At 45.7% G+C, this 17,393-nt stretch overlaps 3 protein-coding genes across 3 annotated transcripts; 1 reads left to right on the top strand and 2 right to left on the bottom strand.

Annotated features, from left to right (window-relative positions):
- Positions 1-789: 789 nt before the first annotated feature.
- Positions 790-7,436, bottom strand: LOC307100194 (tripartite motif-containing protein 75-like). The gene is made up of 3 exons (XM_079772551.1): positions 7,328-7,436; positions 3,822-3,886; positions 790-3,150 (listed from the first exon to the last, which is right to left on the bottom strand). The coding sequence occupies exon 3, from the start codon at positions 2,874-2,876 to the stop codon at positions 1,482-1,484; it is 1,395 nt and encodes a 464-aa protein (XP_079628677.1). The 5' UTR covers positions 2,877-3,150; positions 3,822-3,886; positions 7,328-7,436; the 3' UTR covers positions 790-1,481.
- Positions 7,437-10,855: 3,419 nt separating this feature from the next.
- LOC307100083 (tripartite motif-containing protein 75-like) lies at positions 10,856-12,262 on the bottom strand (the record flags this gene model as incomplete). Its single annotated transcript, XM_079772396.1, has 1 exon — positions 10,856-12,262. The coding sequence occupies one exon, from the start codon at positions 12,260-12,262 to the stop codon at positions 10,856-10,858; it is 1,407 nt and encodes a 468-aa protein (XP_079628522.1).
- A 3,287-nt stretch (positions 12,263-15,549) lies between these two features.
- Positions 15,550-16,947, top strand: LOC307099011 (tripartite motif-containing protein 75-like; the record flags this gene model as incomplete). Its single annotated transcript, XM_079770224.1, has 1 exon — positions 15,550-16,947. One exon carries the CDS (start codon positions 15,550-15,552, stop codon positions 16,945-16,947), a length of 1,398 nt encoding a protein of 465 aa, XP_079626350.1.
- Positions 16,948-17,393: the final 446 nt, after the last annotated feature.

Here is a 17,393-nt window from a genome sequence, read left to right as displayed (position 1 = left end):
GACAGGGGATGTAGTCATGATGTCACACACAGTTACTTATGAAGGGCTAACACCCGTTTCTTTTAGATGCGGCCATTATGGGGGCATTCTAAGCGTTTTCTACTCAGCTAAAAGTGATGGTACTAAAAAGCCAAATTTTATTGTGAAAATCCAGGGTGTCTCCAAGTTTTCTGTCCTCCCCTTCCTATCCCCCCCCCTTTTTAAAATATATTTTTGATTTCAGAGAGAAAGGGAGATAGTTCAATGATGAGAAGAAATCATTGATCAGCTGCCTCCTGGGGATTGAGCCTGAAACCTGGGCATGTGCCCTTAACCGGAATCGAACCAGGGACCCTTCAGTCGGCAGGCCAAAGCTCTATCCACTGAGCCAAACCAGCTAGGGCTTGTCCTTCCTTTTTAGTATGTCTCAAACCATTGCCTTCTCTGAAAAATCTGTCTCTGTGTCTGAAAGTCTGTAAACTGCTGCCAGCTGATTTCTTTTTCAAAAGGAAAACACTGATGGTAGAGGGATTCTTATTTTTAAATTCAATTTGGATCTAGTCCGTTTCTAATGTTTGTGGGATGAACTTAGGTTTACAGAGAAAAAGTAGTAGTTACCGTTAGGATGCTCAGATTCTAATGTGTCAGCTAGGTGACCAGCAACACTTTTTAAACACAATAATGAACACTACAAACAATAAAAGAAAATGAAACTAAGCACCAGAACTAGCAAAACAGAAAAACCACAAAACAATTTAAATGTTAAGCATGCTATTCAGCAGGCAAATACTGTGCTAGCACCATCTATACAAAAACTACTAAGACCCTGGTTTGTAGCTTACAGAGGACCAGGATTTCTGCCCTCTGGGCTCAGTGAAATAAGGCAGAGAGCCCAAAAGTACCATAGGAGTCCAGGTCAGAGAATACCCTGGAGGGGAAGGGGGATTTAGGAACCCCAGACCAATTCAAGAGTAAAGAAGCTAAGTAGCCAAAACCGGTTTGGCTCAGTGGATAGAGCATCGAACTGAAAGGTCCCAGTTTCGATTCCGGTCAAGGGCATGTACCTTGGTTGCGGGCTCATCCCCAGTGGGAGGTGTGCAGGAGGCAGCTGATCAATGTTTCTCTCTCATCGATGTTTCTAACTTTCTATCCCTCTCTTCCTCTCTGTGAAAAATCTATATATATATATGCTAAGTAAACAGCTATAGAAGATCCCAAGCACTGGGTAGAGCTTGAACCAAGAGTGCGTTGGGACCTGGACAATCCTCAGTTCTTCTACTGTGCTGTTGAAACAAAATGAAAGTCTCTTCCCGACTTAGGTGTTTAACAGGACCACCTTTGTTTACCAAACATTTCTTCCTTTCACCTTGCAGTGAAGGGGGATTAGATTTACTCTCATATTAATATGATATAATATGATACCTACTATTGTATTAATTCACACACACCTTCCATTTAAAAAAATTTTATTAAACTGGTCCAGTCACTTAAAAAGTTTTCATTCAGTCTGTTCCTGTAGAGATCCTAAGAGGTTTTGAGTCAGGACCTACATAGAAATAAGGTCTAAGAGGTCGATTAAAAGTGTCAGTGAAAGTATAGATGTGCGATTTGTCAGTCATGTTATAAAATGAGATCTCCCCCATCTCATAGTCCAGGAAAATGCCAATGCATGTGGGATTCACTTCAGACAAGAGAGGGATGGTGCCAGCTCCCGGGGCATCATAGACATTCCCCTCCCTCCTTATCTGCCAGCATCCCTGACAGGCCGACGGGCTCGTCCTCAACCTGGTGGACAGAAAATCTTTGCAAACCCCTATCTCCCATTTGGGTTTGTCTCCCACTTCTACCTCCCAGAAATGCCTGCCAGAATTAAAGTATGGAAGCCCCAGGACAACTGTGTTGACTGTAAATCTTTTTGGAAAAATAGGAACGTCTTGCATTCTCTTTGTATATTGCACACATTTTTTATCCTCAGAGACAATCAGGTTAGGGTGTGCCGTTTCAGGGTCTAGACTGATATCAACTCTAAATGTCCTTATAATTTTCTTTAAAGCAGAATACTGTAAAGGAAAACTGCAGCCTTCCGTCCGTAACTGGGCTGGAAACGTTGTTGGGAAGGTCACCTCAGAGTTCTTGTAGAAACTTTTCATTTGTAACAGCAATTCCACATCTGTCAGCACCGTGTACTCTGCTACCTGACTTAGCAGGCCTTGGAACGTGGAATTGTACTTTGAAAATTCGGTTATATTAGCGCTGAGTTCCTTTTCAACAGCCTTTTCTTCATCAGCTAATCTTGAAAGAACTGCTTCTCGCTCCCGTTCTAAAAACTGCCTCAAGCGCTCAAATTCAGAGAGTAATTCTAGCCTTTGGGTCTCCACCTTCTCTCTCAGTTCTAAGGGTTTTTTGCTTTGGATGCTTATTGATTTCTGAAGGTCTGCCACCTGCTTCTTCAGGACCTCAGTGTAACTGCTGAGCCTTTGCCTGTGATGAGAGGCAGCCTCCTCCATGGGCCTCACCTGGTGGCCCTGGTGGGACTGAGTGCACAGGGGACACAACAGCTCTAGGTCCTCCTCACAGAAGAGGGTCAGGGCCTGGTTGTGCTGCTCACACAAGCCCCTCTCTTTCTGCCTCTTCTTCTTGCCCCTGATGGACTGGAGAATCTTGGCCATGTCAACCATCTTTCCCAGCTGGGTGTTGCTCCTCAAGCACCTCTCTTGGCATGGGTGACGGCACACAGGGCAAGGGAACCTGTCCTGTAGTTCAGCCCAGGACTGCTGGATGCAGGAGCGACAGAAGTTGTGCCCACATTCGATGGTGACAGGGTCTTGCAGGCCATCCAGACAGACGGGACAGTTGATTTCTGCCGGGAGTTTTGCCAGAGCAGCGTCAATCGCCATTGGGCCCTGAAAGAAGGACGGGACTGAGGTGGGTTTCTTCAAGAGGTTGGGCTCTGCAGCGAGAAGTGGATGCACTGGAAATCTCAGTCCTCACTTTGCTGGTGGCCCGTGAGTCCTGTGAGTCCCCTGACCTTTTATTCCAGCTGCCAAGAGAAGCCCTTCCCCCAGCCTGCAGCCAGTCACAGCTCAGCTGGACACCGCTCCTCCAGATTTGGAAGCTCAGAGAACGTGCAGCCAACTAAGCAGCTTTCTTGGTCAGAAGAGCAGTCCTTACCTGAAATCATTAGTTGCTGTGTGTGAGAAGATATTTCTTCCTTAAATCCCTGGGTTTATCTCAAGTGGCCCCACCCACTACCACACTCCAGTCAAACACAGATTTCTCTCTCCTAACCCCAATCTTCCCTTCTCATGCTTTTATCATTAAGCCCATCTATTTCCACCCACTGGGCACCGCCATCCATGAATCCCATCTACTTTCCATTCACCCACCTGGGCTACGGGAAGGGCTCTAGGACAGATGGGAGTAACGCACCCAAATTACACCGCAGCCTTGGCCACCTATCCTAGTAACGTGGGAGAATTTATTTGACATCCTGAAGGGGTTCAGAACATGTGACCTCAGAATATGCCATTTTGGATGGGGGTTATTTTGAGCTGATGGCAATCAAAACCCAATAAACTCAGGAAAAGCCCAGAGCTCTTCCTTCACTGCCACCCTCAAAGTATCAAATTCTGCATTTATGGGATAATCGGCAATTATACAGGAAATTTACATCAGAAAAGGGGCCTTTGTAGCTGGAAGAGAACTATTACCAGAGTTACCCTTTTCACCTGAGACTCACCTTTAACTGGACCACCTTTGCTTACCAAACATTTCTTCCTCTCACCTCCCAGCGAATTGCCTCCCACAACCCCAGAAGCTCCAGACCCCTAGCCTTTCCTCACCTCCAGATGGTATAGAAGTCTCACTTCTCTGACCACCAGTCAAGTCTCCAATCTTTGTGAAAATCCTGCATATAAAAAATCTTAATTAAAAATTTTTGTCTCTTGTTAACCTGTGTTAAACTGACCTCAGTGGAGCCAGAGTCAGGTCACCAGGGTGGAAAAGCCCAGGTGCCTAGCAAGGAACAAGCAATTGTAGGATGGGACCCTTCCCCCAGGGTGACTTTTCCTCACCCAGCATATCCACACAGTTTTGACCCCTGGCCTTTCCTCCCCATGAATAACATAACATCTATTCCTCAGTATTATTTCAGCTCCAGGCCCAGATAAGCAATAAAATCAGCCTCAGGACCAGCTGCATTGCATTGAATAATGACCTCTAGCCCTGGTGCCTGCCAATCAATCAGTGGAGATCACAACCCTGAAAGGAAACAACGGGAAAACTGCTGAATATTCTATTGAGCTCTTCCCCTGGACCTCCCCTAAAACCTCCATCTCTTTTCCTTGGGGGTGGGGCAGTTATGGTGGGTACCAAGCAAAGTAGACTGAATAAGGGAAAGATTGTTAGGTAGATTTCAATGGGTGGCTTCTCCATTGATAAAACAGTTTCTAGAGCTTCAGAGCCATGCTCTTCCTGATATGAAACACCCTTACAAATGGAGATTTCCCTTATAAATGTAAATCTCCCTCACAAAAGGACAACCTCACCATTTCCAGATATTCTGCAGCATCAGCAGCCTTTTAAAAACCATCAGCCCCACATATTTTAGGGTGGCGTATTCTGTTCTCCTTCAACCGCTGTGTGTGCCAAAAAGCCTCATTTGTGAAATGTGATCCAGGGAGGAACTAACATTTAAAACATGCAAATTGCCCTAGCCGGTTTTGCCCAGTGCTTAAGATGCCATAGAGTGTTGGCCTGTGGACTGAAGGGTCCCAGGTTCGATTCTGGTCAAGGGCACATGCCTGAGTTGCAGGCTCGATCCCAAGTAGGGGTATGTAGGAGACAGCCAATCAATGATTCTCTCTCATTGATGTTTCCATCTCTCTCCCCCTCTCCCTTCCTCTCTAAAATCAATCAAAATTTATTAAAAACAAACAAACATGCAAATTGAGTATAAACACAACCGGGAAAAACATTTTCAGTATTTACTAGTAAAATATCATCTCTAAAGAATACCTACAAGACAAGAAAGTAAAAAACAAATAAACACAAAAACAACAAACATGTAGAAATAGGAGCAACAGTTATGGAAAAATGTAGGACCTTAGCCTATATCAGTGGTTGGCAAACTGTGGCTCTCGAGCCGCAGTTTGCTGCTCTGTTGACTAATGAGTTTGCCGACCACTGTCCTATATAATAAAAACCTAATATGCAAATTGACCCATCGTCAATTTTCTTTCTCTTCTCTCTCTCTCTCTCTCTCTCTCTCTCTCTCTCTCTCTCTCTCTCTCTCTCTCTCCTTCTCTCTACAGGTCACTATGATGCACACTGACCACCAGGGTGCAGACACTCAACACAGGAGCTGCCCCTGGTGGTCAGTGTGCTCCCACAGGGGGAGTGCCACTCAGCCAGAAGCTGTGGCGTGGCAGGAACCTCTGCCGCCTCCGGGGTCCCAGACTGCAAGAGGACACAGGCTGGGCTGAAGGACCCTCTCCCCACAGTGCACAGATGTCATGTACCGGGCATCTAGTTAATATAAAAATTACATGCCTGCCCTGTTTATTATGCTTATTGTATTGAAAAGATTGAACAAATTGATAGTATCCAGTGTTGGCTTTGGGAGGTAGCTATTCCAGTGCTGTAGACAGCTGGAGTAGAAACCTTTAAGAAAGCCACGTTGAACTATCCATCAACAATTGAAAAATCTTTGCTTTTCCCTTATAATTCCCCTAATTCTAAAAAACCTGTTAATCGTCCATGGACACAGACAATGTGGCAGTGAGGGCCTGAGGTAGGGGGCCGGGGCAGGCTGGAGGGGGCCAGTGAGGATCAAAGGGGGACATATATACTAATTTCAACAATAAAGAATTATTTAAAAATAAGAATTTAAAAAAAGATTGTTAAGCATTAAAAAACAGACCCAAACCCTGGACAGTGTGGCTCAGTTGGAGCACCATCCCATTCACTAAAAGGTGGCAGATTCAATTCCAGGTCAGGGTACATACCCAGGTTTCGGGTTAGATTCCTGGTCCCAGGGTCAGGTGGTGAGCAGGAAGCAACTGACTGGTCTCTCTCAGTCTCTCTCAGTCTCTCTCTCTCTCTCTCTCTCTCTCTCTCTCTCTCTCTCTCTCTCTCTCTCTCTCCCTTTCTCTCTAAAACTAATAAAAATAAAAATCCCAAAGAAATTACTTATGCTAAGCCCCATGCCATCAAACTAAAACTTAATTCAGCTTTCCTAGAAATTGAATCTTAAACCCATCAATCAGGAATCACCTGATCAGCACTACACTAGTTAGGTCAGCTGCCTGATGAGCCCTGCTATCCCCAAAGGCAGGCGTCCTCAAATACAGCCACGGGCCACATGCAGGTGTTTTTGCCATTTTGTTTTTTTACTTCAAAATAAGATATGTGCAGTGTGCATAGGAATTTGTTCATAGTTTTTTTTAAACTATAGTCCGGCCCTCCAATGGTCTGAGGGACAGTGAACTGGCCCCCTGTTTAAAAAGTTTGAGGACCCCTGCCCAAAGTAAGTAAACTTGCAACAACTAACCCTTTTTTCTGGCTCCCTTCTGCCTATAAAAGCATTTTATTTTGTAGTTCCTCAGAGCTTCTTTCTAGCTGCAAGATTAAATTCTGCCTATTGAGCCATTAAACAAAGCTAGTAAGATCTTTTAAAATTTACTTAATTTGTGTTGAATATTGTTCTTTAACACACATACAATTTAATCAAAATAATCAAAAATATGTACAAAAAAGAAGAGTAAAATAGATATATACAAAGATGTTCTCTTCAGCACAGGTTTAAACTTCATAAAAGCAGAAACATTGGAAATACCAAATGTCGGTATTGGCTGAATAAACCACATTACAAACGTGTAAAACACATTCTGTTCAAGAGACTGCAAGTTGATTTTAAAGAAAGATGATAGTGCCAAATGTACTGATCTAGAAGGAGGCACACTAAACGGTGTAGATTGAAGAAAGCGGGTTAACTTCCCACTCCATTGCAGTCCCAGGTGTTGTCTCAGACCACCGGCCGCAATAACTGTATTCAGAATTTTGTATTTTAGACCATGAATATGCTACGTAGATCATGTACTTTGTAAACATCCACAGAATGATCTGGGGAAACACTTCCTAATTAAACTCAATATAATTATGATAGAATGCACCTGTGTTCAAACCAAATGGGATAATTAAAGACAATCATGTCAGGTGATGTTTTGCCAAATATGTTTTGCACCAAATTTATCAAAAATGTGTTTTACAGCCCTAGTCGGTTTGGCTCAGTGGATTGAGCCTCCGTCTGCAGACCAAAGGGTCCCAGGTTCGATCTGGTGGCACGTACCTTAGTTTCAGGCTCCTCCCAACTCAGACGCTAGTCAGGGCGCTTGCAGTTGGCAACCAATCAGATGTGTTTCTCTCCGATATTTCTTTGTCCTTCCCTCTCTCTCTCTAAAAAAAAAAAAAAAAGGAAAAATATTCTTGGGTGAGGATTAAAAACAAAAAACCCCACAAACTTTAAAAACAAACTTGTTTTACAGCAGTTTGGGTTCCAGCCTGTGGGCTCTGTAGGATGACCCTGTGACCTGGGACTAGTGTCCACCAGGCCTCTGTTTACATAGGTACAGGCTAGAATGTGCCCCGGTTCCCCCAGATCCTTCCCAAGCTCACAAGGCTCAGGGTCTATCTCTTATCTGGCACCAAACCCACTCTAGGCGAGCTTCAGCCAGGTTTCTTCACTTTCTCCAGGCTGACCTAACTCTGGCTCCAAAGATATTTTTTGAGCGGGGAGTGATTGGAAATTCTTTATTTCAATTGTCCTTAAACATTTCTCTACACACAGTACAAAGTAGGTGTAACTCCCATTTACTGATGCAACCCTGTTCTCTCCAGGCAGCTTGCAAGTACTACCCCCCATTTTTTTGTCGGCCCCACAGAAGGCTTTATTCATTCCCGGGAGCCGGTATTTACACGGGGTTTTCTTAATTGAGATACAATTGATCCCAGGGCATTTGAATAACAGCAAAGCTTACCAGTTATCAGACTCCTTCCTTAGCTCCTACTCTTCCTTCAGAGTTCACTCACCCCATCCCCAACATCCAATTTCAAGGTTCAGTATCACACTTTCTATAAAACTTAATCATTGTAGTGATTTTCTTTGAGGTCCAGATCTGTCTTCCCCACTAACCACAGAAACACCAAGAAAGTATCCTTCTTCCTTATAACATCCAGCTCAGGGCCTGGCACCTAATAGGAAGTTGTGTATCTGTTGATTGGATTCCTGGTGCTCCCTTATGAGTTCTGTGGCTAAACGACTGAACCTCTCTGAGCCTTAGTCAGCCCTCTATAAGAAGGTTGACTTTTTGGTTAAGGAAGATCAAAGCCACACAGGGCCTGAGGATCAGAGATATGGGCCCCATAGCTCTCATCCCTCCACTCCCCCAGTACACAAACCTCCCCTCACTGACACATTCACACTTGGCCACAGACCAGCACCTCGGCTTAATCACACACAGATATTGTTCCCCCTTAGGACAGGGTGGGACCTGGGTATCTGTCCTAAAGGGGAACAAATATTTAACAAATATTGCAGGCGATTCTGGACAAGACTCTTTGAGGGACCAGGAACCATAATACACGGGATGTGTTCTGAAATAATCGGAACCTCAGTTTGGATTCCCCGGCGAGGCACGATCTCTCCAGGGAACCAAGTACCTGCACAGGAGGTCAAGCCCCTTACCACACTCCAGCCTCCTGCACCCACATCCTCCCATCTCCCCACTTACCTGGAGCAGGGGGGCTCTGGGACAGATCCTCTCTCAGTGAAAGAAGCCACAGACACTAAATTTGAGTACAGCTGGGAGGGTGTGGCTTTGAAGACTCCACCCAGCAAAGACACAGCTGCTCCAGGAAATGGGAGGAGCTGGGGGAGGGGAAGGGGAGAAAGGATGCGGGTTTCTCCTGTGATTATAGTCAGTGTCCTTGGCCTTGATCTAAGAACTTTGGATCTTCTTCCTCATAACTATGTAGCACTGTTTCTTTTATCATTCATATTTTTTTTAATTAAGTAAGGAACAGAGAAGTTGAGAAAGTAAAAAAGAAATGTCAACCCAGAACCTGCTAGCCAGGTTACTGTAGAATGACCTTCTTTTTTTTTTTTTTTCCTTTATTGATTAATGTATTACATATGTGTCTTTATCCCCAACCTTTCTCCTCCACCCCCCAAAAGAAAGACCTTATGACAGAAATTAGCACCGAGGGTGCCCAATGAAACAAGCTGTGGTTCACAGATGCCAACTGATTTTATAAGGAAATTCAAGACATAAATGATGTTCTTTTTATCTGATACATATAGGAACAGAATTCTAAAGTGATGAAGTTGTTATACTAATAATGACTCTGGGAGGTTCATTATCTTATCTCTACTTGGTATATAACCTTTAAGATGTTCTTACCTTTATTGTTGAGATTATTACAGATGGCCCCCCTCCCACTTTTCCCCCTTGCCTCCCACAAACCAGTTCCCACTCTGCCCCAGGCCTTCACCCTAATGTCTGTGCTCTTGCACAGTTTTAATAACACTGTAACAGGACAACCGAGGGGCCCAGGCTGCCTGTCACTACTTCAGTCAATTAAGCAGACACAGGGATGAATCATATATGAGTGTTAATTCCAATAATGCCGGCAGCAAGGAAGAGCAGGTCAGCCACAAAAATCGGCTCTGCCTCTCCCCATAAGCCAGCAGCATTATATTGGGTAGAAGGACAAAGATTATGTGGGAAAGTAGGAATTACAGGTATGGGAAAGTAGGCAGCTGATAATCATTCCAGGTTAAAAGTCATTCGGGCTGGAGGGGGGTTGCAGGGGGAGGAAGCTTCCAGGTGCCCCAGGGCCCATTTACCTGTTATAGGAGCTGGGAGCTGTAAAGAGCAGCTGCCTCCAGGACTAGATTGTTTCAGCCAAGAGGTTGTAAATCTTTCCATAATGATAGGCAGTTCTTGGGACAGGAGGATGGACAGCATTCCAAGGTTAGCTCCCATGTCCCAGGGCGTACAACTCTCAGAAAGGTTAGAGTGTGCTCTCTCTAATCAGAACAGAACCATCGTGGTTAACAGAGCATGGTTAATATCTCTTATAATTGTAGCTGGTCCCCAATAGTCTATTTCTGCCCCTAACAACACAATTTAAAAAGATTTAACGGTGGGAGAAAGAAAAGGTTTTGTAGCTGAAAACATTTTTGTGTGCATGTGAATCTAGGTGATGTCTAGTGGAATCCTGTAGGCAATAATACTGGCTATCCCCTGGAGAGAGACATTCCCTTATTATACTGGACAGCAAACGAACCTGCCCTGTTTTGTATGGAGACACCATCTCCATCTTCCAAGGCTGTTCCCACAAAATATTGTTCCTTGCAAATATTGTCTGGAGCACTCAGTTCCTTGCTTCCCCAAACAGCAGAAACTTGAGAGACACAAAACTCTCTCTCCATAATTGTTTTCTCCCACCTCTGGAATGTGTAAGGTAGCTATGAAACAGGTAAATGCATACGTATGGGAAATAGGCAAATGTTCACAAACTTATTGCAGCAGTGAAAGTACAATTTATACACTTTATACGCTTCATACACAATTTATACCTGGAAAACTTGACAGCTAACCTGCACATCTCATAGTTCCCACATCTCTATTGCTATAGAAACAAAATTTAAAAAATGGAAAACAAAATAAGAAAAACATTGTTCATGTATGTCAAATCAAATAAGCATTAACTAATGTTCTTTATCGGTACTAAATTCACTCATAGTTGTACAAAATTCTACCTACTGCCTGTAAATCACAAGAAGAAAATGAACCAAAGTGACAGTTCATCCTTCCTAATCTCTTAAAGCACAGACAGTAAGAGGTTTGGGGTCACATCCGATATAGAAGTAAGGCTTTAGCACTTCAGAAAATGTATCCCTGAAGGAATGGATGTGAGACATGTCATTCAAACTGTAAAAGGAAACCTGCCCCAACTCATAGTCCAGATAGATGCCAATCCCTCTGGGCATTTCCTTCAGCACAAGGGGGACAGGAACAGACCCGCGTACCACATAGTCACCATCCTGCAGCTGAATCGTCCAACATCTGTTCTCCTGTCTTAGCAGGGGCTGCTTTCTCTCCTTGGAAAGGGAGTCTCTACAGACCCCCACGGCCCACTCAGGCTTGTCATCCACCTGGACCTCCCAGTAATGTCGGCCACAGTCAAACCCTTCAGTACCCAGGACAACTGGGTCGACCAAAAATCGCTTTGTACTCCGACGAACTCTTTGCTTTTCCCTCACAAATGTCACAGACTTTTTATCCTCAGACACAAGCAGATTAGGATGTGCGGTTTCAGGATCCAGGGTAACTTCTTCTCTAAATCTCTGTATAATGTTCTGTAGGGCCGAACACAGTGGAGGAAGACTGAATTCATCTCTCTTATACTCAAAGCGATAGACACCTGGGGGTTTTAGTTTTACACAATGTTGGAGGACACCTTTGATATTCATCATCATGTTCACATCTGACATCACACTCTTCTCTGTCACCTCCTTTAGTTGAACTTTAAGTTTGGAAATGTGGTCTGAAAATGCAGCTTTGTTTGCTCTGAGATTCTGTAGAATGTGCTTCTCTTCTGCAGCTAGCCTTGAGAGAGCTGCCTCTTGCTCATTCTCTACAGTTTTTATCACATTGTCAAATTCAGAGGTTAACTTTGCTCTTCGTTTTCCCACCTGTTCTCTCAGTTCTGATAGTCTCCGTTCTTGGGTGTCTAGTAGTTTCTGAGTGTCTGCCATCTGCTTCTTCAGGGGCCCAATGTAACTGCTGAGCCTTTGCCTGTGATGAGAGGCAGCCTCCTCCATGGGCCTCACCTGGTGGCCCTGGTGGTCAGGGGGATGAGTGCACAGGGGACACAACAGCTTTAGGTCCTCCTCACAGAAGAGGGTCAGGGCCTGGTTGTGCTGCTCACACAAGCGCCTCTCTTCCTGTTGCTTCATCTTGTCCTGGGTGATCTGGAGGAGCTTGGCCATGTCTACCATCCTTCCCAGCTGGGTGTTGCTCCACATGTGCACCTCTTGGCATGGGTGACGGCACACAGCACATGGGAAACTGCCCTGCAGACCAGCCCAGGACTGCTGGATGCAGGAGCGACAGAAGTTGTGCCCACATTCGATGGTGACAGGGTCTCTCAGGTTATCCAGGCAGATGGGACAGTTGATTTCTGTCTGGAGTTTTGCCACAGCTCCTTCACCTGCCATTGTGCCCTGAGTGAAGGATGGGACTGAGGCGTGTTTCTTCAGGAGGTTGAGCTCTGTGAAACCTCTCCACTGAGAAGCAGATGCACCTTCAGATCTCACTGGCCTTCCTGTGTAAATTCTCTCTATCAATTAAGGGCAGCCCTTGGTGTCCTGTGAGGTCCTTAGCTGCAGAGGAAGGTGCCCAGAGGAGCTCCCCTGTCCACCTGCAGCCAATCAAAGTAGTTGGAGGACTACTGTCCTTGGCAGCTCAGAGGTATGAATCCAAGTTCAGCAAATGTCTTGGTCAGAAAGAAATCATGACTCAGGTACCGATTGGTTCCTGGGGATGAGAAAACACAGTTTCATGAAAAAAAAAAAAAAAAAAACACAAAAGGAAAGAAATGAAGGAAAAACTGCTTACTATTTGTCTTGTGCCTCTGCCCTGTTAACTGCCACCTTTGAGGGAACCATTGATTTCTTTTACCCAGCCCTACAGGTAGACTGCACCCACATTCATCACTGTGGGTCTGCATGGAACTGCAAATGTTGTGAGAATGTTTCTTACTAGATTCTTTGTCTGTGGGCTAAGTTTCAGCTTTAGTCACCAATTATCTGGGGTGTTAGGGAAAGTGCTTAACATCCTTAACATTAAGAGATTCAGGTTAACAAATATAAAAATCCCAACCTCCATCACTTCCAGTTTTTAAAAAACCTCAGCAATGGACTTGGCACTTTTTGTCTTAAAATACAGTAATTTCTGCCCTGGCCAGTGTGCGCCACTCTTTACAGTGTTGACCCGTGTACCCAAGTGTCTTGGGTTTTCCGTTCAAGAGCATGTACCTAGTGCAGGTCCATCCCCAGCTTCAATGGGGCGAGCTCAGGAGGCAACCAATAGACTTGTCTTGCACAGCAATGCTTTTCTCTTTCTCCTCCACCCCACTCCCTCACTGCCTACCACTCTCTCTACAAAACCATCAATGGAAAAATATTCTCAGGTGAGGATTAATAAACAAACAACAGTTACTTTTGTTAACACGGAATTCATGATACAGTCAAACCTCATCTCCCATCCCAAACAATTCAGTTCTCTCAACCAAATTGTTCACAGAAAATGTTTCAGTTGTCGACCAAAACTTCAGTTTTCCACCTGACAGTTCTTTCATGCTGATACCTCGGCATGACAAAAAGTATCCCAGATAAAAACAAACAAACAAAAAACCACAAAGGAAAGACTGCTTTTGTTGGTTTCTAAATCAATAATTAGCACACTTTTAAAATATAATGTTACCATCAAGGGAGCTAAAGTTGCCCTAGTGGCTAAGGCCTAGCCAGTTTGGCTCAGTGTATAGAGCTTTGGCCTGAGGACCTAAGGGTCCCAGGTTCATTTCCCTTTATTTATTTTTATTTTTTTAAAAAGCGAACCTTTTAATAAAAACGGCTCATAAAAATCCTAGTAAATTTCAAAGAGCAAGATGTGTCTCAGTACATTTATAAAAGAACGTTTGGTCCTTTTACAAAAAGCTCCCTTCTCACGTAAATAATCTCTTATTTACAATCAGACAGAAACAAGGCCGCCAGCGGGAAGCCTATTGCACGTCACAGAGAAGCGCCCGTGTTTCCAGAGGTTCCCAGCTCCCAACTCTCCATTTCTTTTTAAAAGCCAGATTTACGTTTCTTGGGCGTCATAAATAAAAATGCAGCGTGTGTTTCGCTACTTAAAACGACAGCAAATACCTTTAAAACTATTTTTCTGCCTGAGGAAGTGGAGGGGGGACAGGAGGGTCCACGGGAACTGAACCAGCCTGGCAGCCACGTTCAGGGGAGGGTAGCCCTGAGCCCTGCCAGCCCGCATGGCCTGCAGCCCGCCGCCCACCCCCACAGCAGCCCCAGAGGGGACTGCACCTGGCCAGGAGCCAGTGTCAGAGAGAGAGCACCGGAGCTGGGAGGGAAGGAAGGTCGGATTGGAACCTGGATCAACCAGTAAACTGAGCTGAGGCACGTGCTGGGGGCAGAGGGGGCAGAGGGGACATCAGGCTCCGCCCCCCGACTGCACACCTGCACCTGCCCCGCCAGGCCCGGGACTGTCCCCTGGCCACCTGCAGGCCAGCTGTGCGCACACAGAAGCGCCCACCGCGGGGCAGGAGACTGCGCCCCGCCCGACCCCGGGCTGGTCAGCAGGTCCAGGGGCGGTAGGCACGGGGCCTTCGGGGCACATCAGGCGCTGGAAGCCGAAGCTGAGCGGGAAGCGCTGGGAGCCCGTGCTGGGCCCCAGCCCAAAGACGAGCCACAGTGAGCCATGGAGGCCAAGCCACAGGAGCAGCAGCACCAGGAGGAGCGTGCACCATTGCACGGGCATCCTCCCAGCGCGCTGGGCCCTCCGCTGCCGCCACCGCACCCATGCTCTCTTTTCCATTTAAAGGCGTGTACCTGGGTTGCAGGCTCCTCTGGGCCCGGGCCCTGGCCCTGGTCTGGGCACCTGCAGGAGCCAACCAATCAACATGTTTCTCTCACACCCATGTTTCTGTATTTCCCTCACTCTTCCATTCTCTCAAAATATCAATGGGAAATTATCATAGAAGATGGTACATAGAAGATGGTACACTGCCCCAGGTGGTGGCTGTGACAAGATGACCTCATGATCCCTTCTGACTTGAGTCAAATTCCAAAATTCCTTAGAAAGGTTTCCAACAAGTCTCCTTTCTATTGCTAAGGGTGTGAAGGTGCTCTCAAAACAATCACAGCCAATTGAAAAGGTAGAAAAACTGTTGCTGATTGGGTAAATGAAAAGCAGATAGCCAGACATAGCATTTCCTAAACAGTCCAGAAGACAGTTGAGCTTCTCCTTACAGTCAGCACTGATCCTAGTAGAGACCAAGAATAGGCTGGAATGACCTCCAACCTGGGTCACCTCAGCTGCCACACGTCAAGGAACACTAAAGACAGTATCATGAATTTTTTCAATTCATGCTGCAAAATCACACATTTAGAAGATCAAAATTCCCATTTCCTATAACCTCCCTGTAACCTTAGTTTCTGTGCAGCTGCCCTGGCTAAAGGTGTTTAATAACTAAAATACTGGTCAGGTCGCCGGGTTTCCTTTAGGGACTGAGCGTTTTTGGGATCAGCAGGAGGTGGTGAACCGAGCTCCTCTGGACGACACGTGCGGCCACTGGTCTCACAGGAACGAGCCATTCAGGACAGCAAGGCCAGTGAGATCTGAGGGTGCATCTGCGTCTCAGTGGAGAGGTCACCCAGAGCCCAGCCTCCTGCAGAAACCCACCTCAGTCCCGTCCTTCTTTCAGGGCCCAATGGCAGTTGACGCAGCTCTGGCAAGACTCCCAGCAGAAATCAACTGTCCCATCTGCCTGGATGGCCTGCGAGACCCTGTCACCATCGAATGTGGGCACAACTTCTGTCGCTCCTGCATCCAGCAGTCCTGGGCTGAACTACAGGACAGGTTCCCTTGCCCTGTGTGCCGTCACCCATGCCAAGAGAGGTGCTTGAGGAGCAACACCCAGCTGGGAAAGATGGTTGAAATGGCCAAGATTCTCCAGTCCACCAGGGGCAAGAAGAAGAGGCAGGAAGAGAGTCGTTTGTGTGAGCAGCACAACAAGGCCTTGACCCTCTTCTGTGAGGAGGACCTAGAGCTGTTGTGTCCCCTGTGCACTCAGTCCCCTGACCATCAGGGCCACCAAGTGAGGCCCATGGGGGAGGCTGCCTCTCATCACAGGCTAAGGCTCTATAGTTACATCAGTAAGCAGATGGTAGATGTTCAGAAATTAATAAGCATTCAAAACAAAAAACCCTTAGAGCTGAGAGAGAAGGTGCAAAAACAGGAACAGAAATTAGCCTCTGAATTTGAGCATCTGTCTCAATTTATGGAGCGCGAGCAAGAGGCAGTTCTCTCAAGGCTAGCTGAAGAAGAGAAAGACATTCAACAGAAACTCCTTGCAAACACAACTGCATTTTCAGACCATCTTTCCAACCTCAGAAGTGTAGAAAAGGAGGTGGCAGAGAAGAAGCATGTGACACCAGATGTGAAAATGCTGATGGATATCAAGGGTGTCCTCCACCGTTGTGATAACCTGAAACCCCCAGCTGTCTATTGGTTCCAGTTAAGGAGAGAAGAATGCAGTCTTCCTCCGCAGTGTTCGGCCCTGCAGAACATTATACAGAGATTTAGAGAAGTTACCCTGGATCCTGAAACCGCACATCCTAATCTGCTTGTGTCTGAGGATAAAAAGTCTGTGACATTTGTGAGGATAAAGCAAAGAGTTCATCGGAATCCAAAGCGATTTGTGGTTGACCCAGTTGTCCTGGGTACTGAAGGGTTTGACTGTGGCCGACATTACTGGGAGGTCCAGGTGGACGACAAGCCTGAGTGGGCCGTGGGGGTCTGTAGAGACTCCCTTTCCAAGGAGAGAAAGCAGCCCCTGCTAAGACAGGAGAACAGATGTTGGACGATTCAGCTGCAGGATGGTGACTATGTGGCACGCGGGTCTGCTCCTGTCCCCCTTGTGCTGAAGGAAATGCCCAGAGGGATTGGCATCTATCTGGACTATGAGTTGGGGCAGGTTTCCTTTTACAGTTTGAATGACATGTCTCACATCCATTCCTTCAGGGATACATTTTCTGAAGTGCTAAAGCCTTACTTCTATATCGGATGTGACCCCAAACCACTTACTGTCTGTGCTTTAAGAGATTAGGAAGGATGAACTGTCACTTTGGTTCATTTTTTCCCTGTAATTTATGGACAGTAGGTAGAATTTTGTACAACTATGAGTGAATCTAGCACTGATAAAGAACATTAGATAATGCTTATTTGACTTGACATACATGAACAATGTTTGTCTTACTTTATTTTCCATTTTTTACAAGTTTGTTTCAATAGCAATAAAGGTGTTGTGGGAACTAATAGATGGGGCGGGGGGGGGGGGGGAACTGTCAAGTATTTCCGGTATAAATTGTGTAATAGTGTATAAATAAAGTGTACAAATTGTACTTTCACTGCTGCAATAAGTTTGTGAACATTTGCCTATTTCCCATACCTATGCATTTACCTGTTTCATAGCTACCTTACACATTCCCGGTGGGAGAGAACACAACTGGAGAAAGCGTTTTCGGTCTCAAGTTTCTGCTGTTTTGGGAGCAA

This window comes from Cnephaeus nilssonii (assembly GCF_951640355.1).
Source record: "Cnephaeus nilssonii genome assembly, chromosome: 5".
NCBI classification, from domain to species: Eukaryota; Metazoa; Chordata; class Mammalia; order Chiroptera; family Vespertilionidae; genus Cnephaeus; species Cnephaeus nilssonii.
The sequence above is the reverse complement of the archived record's forward strand: the minus strand, read 5'-3'. Positions and strand labels throughout refer to the sequence as shown.

Coding starts and splice junctions, on each gene's coding strand:
- LOC307100194 (XM_079772551.1), bottom strand. CDS start 2,876: ATGGCGATTGACGCTGCTCTGGCAAAACTCCCGGCAGAAATCAACTGT.